Below are 6000 nucleotides of genomic sequence, written 5' to 3' on the forward strand. Positions count from 1 at the left end.
GATTCTTCCATAGCAGGAAATCCTACATAAGGTTTGTTGGGTTTTTTGGGGGGGTTTTTTGTTTTTGCTTTTGTTTTTTTGCTTTTTAGGGCCACACCCATGGCATATGGAGGTTCCCAGGCTAGGGGTCGAATCAGAGCTGTAGCTGTTGGCCTACACCACAGCCACAGCAACGCAGGATCCAAGCCATGTCTGCAACTGACATCACAGTTCATGGCAACGCCAGATCCTTAACCCACTGAGCAAGGCCAGGGATTGAACCTGCATCCTCATGGATGCTATCAGATTTGTTAACTGCTGAGCCACGATGGGAACTCCAAGGTTTTTTTTTTTAAACCATATATTTATTACTGTCTTTCCTAAAATGGCTTTTCAGCTGCAGTCCATGTTTTCACTTACTTTTCTTCTCTACTTTCCAAGAAGGTGTTGTTTTGTTTCCACAACTGTAAAATCCAAAAGGACCTGGAATGCTTGCCTGACCACTCTCTGAGCAGGTGTACTCTGCCAGTCCTGGAGGGAGCTGGAGGGAGCCTCAGGTCGGCTACCTGTAGAATAGGCCCTTCATAACACTCCTGCCCTGGGGCCTCACAAGTCAGCCCAGAAGTCAGCTGGAGGGAGCCTCAGGTCGGCTACCTGTAGAATAGGCCCTTCATAACACCCCTGCCCTGGGGCCTCACAAGTCAGCCCAGAAGTCAGTTCCCAAGGCCACAGCCCTCCCACCAAGCCTTCCACTCCACCTACTCAGCCCCGATCCCTTCAAGCAGATTCTGCAATGCTCTCATAAAGAACCACACCTGCCAGGTGGACTGGGTGTTCCTGCTGATGGACAAGTACTCTGCTGTCAGCAGCCACCACAGAAAACACTTTAGGCTTAGCCATGCATCCAACGTGTTTAATGAGCACCAACTGTGTATCAGGACACAAGGCTGACTGAGATGGAGCCTGTGCCCTGTGGTTCAGTCTCCCCAGAGACACACATCAGTGCAATGTTGGGGTGTAAGTGCTGAAGCAACAACAAGCAAGAGTGGAAGTATCCCAGCAGTGAGGGGAGGAAATTCTGGGCAAAGGTCCCAAGGTGTGAGGAGATGTTAACACACAAGGATAAATGCTTGGAAGGGAGCCCTCCCACCCTCCAACACTGGTGCTTTCCCAGGGGCCAGGGCTGCTGCTAAGCCCAGAGGGAAGCATCCTTCTCTGCCAAGACACCATCCCACCCATGTTAAATAGTGAAAGGAGCTGCTTCCTCCATCTGCTGTCCTTAACTTCCAGCCCAGAGGACAGAGATCACAAGGAGCAAAGAGTGGGAAAGGGATCGAAGCAAACACCATACAGAAATTAGATCCAAAAGAACTGGCATGGCAGACCCAGTCCCAGCCAGCACTGAAGGAGGTGGGTCTGGGGGGTGGGCAGTGGTAGTTACAAGGACAGTAAACCCATCTGATGGGAACTGACCTGGGGAACTCTGTCCAACTACTGGGAACAGGCCAGGTGAGATGGCACTCCCCAACAAGGTGTGGGGAGGCAGTCTCTGGGCCTGGGGGAGTTGGGGGACAAGGGCACATGGCAGAGGCCAGTGTCCTCCAGTGTCTAGGGGAAGGGGTGTCAAGAAGCTGTTTGTGCTCAGACAGGGAAGACCCCAAAGAATGCATCTTGGCCCGGCAGTGGGGCAAGTGTCCAGGGCAACCTGCTATGCTACGTCTAGTGGCATCCGGCAATGCCACTCCAAACTAACAGGGGACTGTGGGACTCCTTGGTCATGCAGGCCACTTTATCACGATGGGTGCAATGGGTGCACCTGTCTGGGCCATGCTCAGAATCCAGGGCTGTGGGTTGGGGTGTGGAAGAAAACACCAGCTCTCCTGGGGTCTCTGGGGTGTCTGCTGCCCACTGTGAGGTGCCTTAAGATGCCTACTGCTCTCCCTCTGTTTTCCAGCGTTCTGGATCTCCTGGGTGAGTGGGACCTGGTTTCTGAGCAGAGTGTTTGGCGGATTCTGTAAGTACAGGGACCGGTCTGGGGGCTTCCTTCCCTGGCTGGAAGGATGCTGGATCCACAGGGTCAGGATCAGTACTGGGTGCAGAACCAGATGAGGTGGGAGGAACCACAGGCCCAGGGCTGCTCTCTGTGGCCAGCTGCTGCTCAGAGTGAGCATTTCTGGATGTGGCGCTGGAGCTAGAAATAGCAGGGCTGGCCAGAGCGGCCAGGACAGAAGCATCCATGTTGAATGCCAGGGCCTCTGAAAACCTAGATAAGTACTGTCTCAACACAGGCAGCTGTGGGGCCAGAGGCAGAGAGCAGGATCCTGCAGCGTGGTACTCAACAAAGTTGTTTGGGTCCTGAATGACTTCCTCAAGATCCTGGCAAAACAGCTCATAGTTGTCATGCAGGGTAGGTTCCCATCCAGGTAAGGGGCTGCCCACGCCTGGGCGTGACCCATCAGATGCCTGAGGACCTCACAGACTCAGCTGAGGTTGTCCTGGTAGCGCTCAAAGCAGAAGGACATGTAATTGCTCAGCTAGGCCAAGAATCAGTCCAGCAACGAAGGAGAACCATCAAAGGTGTCGAGGTCTGAGCCAGGCACCCAGTGGAAGTCCACCCTGAGGGGCCATAGGCCGGGCATGCACATTGCCAGGGGCCCCCTTCCTGTGGGCCTACCCCAGCATCACTTGCTGTGCTCTTCTGCTCCATGGTCATGTGCACATACACGGGGTCCCCACAGCAAGGTTGCTTAATCCAGAGATCTACTGGGGGGCTGTATGTGACTCTCAGAGAAGCCCTGTCCATCTGCTGCCAAGGGTGAGCGTTGGCATAATTGGCGGTGGCCTGGATAGGATTGCGAGGGCCCTGCCGACAGTGCCACCCACAAGGCATGCTGGGGGCAGACCGGAACTGCCCCTCCAACAATGAGAAGGAAGGGGAGAGAGGAGGAAGAGACAGCACCCAGGGAGGGTGGGCAGAAGCAGCACAGGACACAGCAAACAAGGTGTCTGAAGAGGACTGTGGCAAACCCAGGTGCTCCAGGCAAGCGCTGAGGCGGAGCCAACAGCAGTGGCCTCAGAAGAGCTGAGAAGAGCTGATGGGACTGTCTGGCGCAGGCCACCATCCAAGGCGATCTGTCCAAAAACAAGGTGGGAAGAGCAGGAACTAGGCCCAACCACCACCACTGGGCGGCAGGAGATGATCACAGCAGGCCAAGCCCCAGCCCCCACCAGGAGCCCTCAGTGGAAGGAGACCTGGACACTGGCCTGAAAGGTCCAGGAAGGCAGTCAAATGCCAACTGTGATGTTTTAAGGGCAAGAATCAATGGTAGTGATGTCAAGCCCGGAAGAAGGAAAGGGCACCAGATCAGAACTCCTGGGGCTTCCTTGGACAGACTGGATGGTTGTCAGGGAGGTTCAAGAGAAAGAGAGACATGGGTAACCTTATGTTGACTGTCTATTCACGCCCACACTGACCCCTGAGGAGGCTGGTCCTCTTGCCATCCTGGAGGCAGAGTGGTGAGCGAAGGCAGCTGAACCTGGCTCTAGAGACCATGTGCCCCACCACCCATCAGCACAATGGTTATCAACCAGGCCTCATGGTCCTATGAACCCTCTCCTAGCCACCCAAGCCCTGTACAGTTAAGTACCCAGAGTCATAAAGCCTTTCCCATCACAACATCAAAAGCACGGTAGGGGCTACCTGCATATCCTCCAGATGCACCTTGCTCCTCAAGAGTGCAACCACCCCACCCTGACACAATCCTGCAGCCCCCCTTCAATAGCCCCGCATCTCTGATCCCTCGAGTTAAATCCCACTTGATTTGTCAACTCCCACCACCCCAAAGTCACCCCTTGCACACGGCCTGGAGGGGAGTGATCACCACCCCGGAGCAGCCCAGAGGCGCAAAACTGAAAAGGAGACACAGTTCCCTTCCAACGCAAGGAGCCCTCCCACTGCCCATCCCATCCCCAGGATAACCACCTGCGGATCTCTGCAGCCCCAGGTCTGCTCATGGCCTCACAGAGCGTTCTCTGCATCACCACTCTCGGTGCGATTTTCCTAACAGGTCCCCAACACGTACCCCACCGCTTCGCCAGCCCCCACCTAGGGGCGCCCGTCTGCACTCACTTTCCCTGGCAGCTTCCTACCTGTTTACCTATCTCGTCAGCGGGAGCTCCTCTGGGAGGCGCAGCTTGCGGGTCTTTCGGTCTAGCACCTCCCAGGGTGGCATGCAGCACTCGGAGCCACCAGGTCCCCCAACCCCTAGCTCCACATCCAAGTCTTCCAGACCCACAAGCACAGCCGCATCTGGGGCTCTTCCACCTGAAAGCCAGTGCCGTTTTAACACCGAGGAAAACGGCCGGGAAGCTGAGCCCGAGGTAGCACGCAGACGCTGTCCGCTCGCCATACGGCCCGTCTCCCCACCCAGCTCTGAAAAAGCACTGACCTCGAACCACCCCCGCTCCTGCCCCCTTGAAGTGCGGTGGCGGCTGTCCCGGACTCACGCGCCGCGACTCGAAGCGACCCACCTGCGAAGCCCCGACGCTCCGGCTCCCTCGAAGGCGAGTCCGATTGCACCTACAAAGCGGCCGAGACCAGGCTGGGCACGGTCGACTGGGGTCAGGAAGCCGGCCCCACTGACCCTCCGGCCGTAGCCTATCCTACTTGGAATTCTCTCAGGTCCCAGGCCTGCGGAGTCGCACGGCCACGCCCCCTGCGTGCGAGCGGCCACCCCGTGAGTCCCCGCGCCGGCTCCCGGCGCGCCCCAAGCTACCCCCCCCACCCCCCCGGCCACGCCGCGCCTGCGCCCTGAACTGTGGGGCCGCGGCCGCGCAAGCGCTTCCGGGCTCTGTCAGCGGGCCAGCGTGGCGCGGGGGTTGATGGGAGAGCGCCCAGCCTGACGCGGTTCCAAGTGCCACAAAAGCTGGTCGGACCGCGTGCGCAAGCGCAGGTAGGACCACCTCCAGCAGTTGGGCGGGGCCGCGTACGCAGGCGCTGGGCGCACGTAGGAGTTGAGTGGCTCACTGCGGAGGGGCGGCGGGTCCAGCTTGTCACCAGTTAGGATCCATGGACTGACGCCGCAGTCATGGGAGGGTTGGTAGGGACGGCTGGGGTCGCTCAAGAGTACCCCTCGCTAGAGACGTGAGTGCCGGGTCTCATTTCTGCCGCCCAGTAGCGACAGGGCAGGGATGGCCCCGAGGATTGTCTCCTGCGGGCCGCTCCCACGCCATGGATGGGCTGGCGCAGCTGGACCCCGCGCGGCTAGCTGGTCAGCAACCCGACCCTGGGAAGGCCGGCGCAGGCGGAGCCGGTGTTCGCGGTGCCGGGATGGCGGGAGAGGGCGCCGCCCCACGACCTGGTGCCGGGGACCCCACGTGGGGGTGGGTTACCAGGGCCGAGGCGGCCGAGGTCACTGGAAGTGATGTACACCAGCTCTCTTTCTGCCCTGGTCTAGCAATTCCTTTCATGAAAACATATCTGAAATGTTATCTGCATTTACACCCGAAGTCACTCGCTTTGATCCTTGAGTCAGAATCAAAGATCACATTGTACCTTCTCAGGGCCTTTCAGCAGCCTCGCCAAAAATAAGAGGTGGCACCTAGCCAGGAAACGCCTCCTGGAAGTGTGAATGAAACTTGTATTTTTCGGTTGTGTCTTTCTTAATTGACCCGATAATTTAAACTTCCTGCCTCAAAGGAAAGGCGGGGGGCGGGGGGGGGGGGGAAGAATTCCCTAAAGTTAGGCAGCTCAGGGGGCTCAGCAGAGAGTGGGCAGCTGACCTGTGCAAAACACCCATTCAACTGAGGCAGGCCATCGCAAAACAGCTTTTTGGGTCCAAAAGGCTTTTTTTGTTTGTTTAAGCCATCTTCTATGTATATATATTTTCAATTGTGGTAAAATATATTTAAAATTCATCATTTTACCTGCTTTTCAAAGACTATGCTTGCAGGGATCATTTCTATAGTTTGTGACTAGAGAAGTTTCTCTGAACATGTAGAGCACCAGGCAAAACATTCTGT

General features: G+C 57.0%; 2 protein-coding genes and 1 pseudogene across 5 annotated transcripts in view; 1 reads left to right on the forward strand and 2 right to left on the reverse strand.

The window, feature by feature from the left end:
* The window catches only part of GNB1L (G protein subunit beta 1 like), a 36738-nt gene extending 31940 nt beyond the window's left edge, over positions 1-4798 (reverse strand). For 3 of the 4 annotated variants that reach the window (XM_047760484.1, XM_047760480.1, XM_047760482.1), the window contains exon 1: positions 4510-4739. The gene's annotated coding sequence lies outside the window, so the exon portion shown is untranslated. Of the gene's footprint in view, positions 1-4509 lie in introns of all 4 variants that reach the window. The other variant, XM_047760483.1, reaches the window with a different exon arrangement.
* RTL10 (retrotransposon Gag like 10) lies at positions 325-4482 on the reverse strand. The gene is given in 3 exon segments (XM_053743465.1): positions 325-2381; positions 2384-2662; positions 2665-4482. Coding segments are annotated over 3 exon segments (957 nt in total). The 5' UTR covers positions 2870-4482; the 3' UTR covers positions 325-1908.
* Positions 4799-5914: 1116 nt separating the features above from the next.
* Positions 5915-6000, forward strand: LOC125117157 (uncharacterized; annotated as a pseudogene).

The sequence above is a fragment of the Phacochoerus africanus genome, chromosome 15 (assembly GCF_016906955.1).
Source record: "Phacochoerus africanus isolate WHEZ1 chromosome 15, ROS_Pafr_v1, whole genome shotgun sequence".
NCBI lineage: Eukaryota > Metazoa > Chordata > Mammalia > Artiodactyla > Suidae > Phacochoerus > Phacochoerus africanus.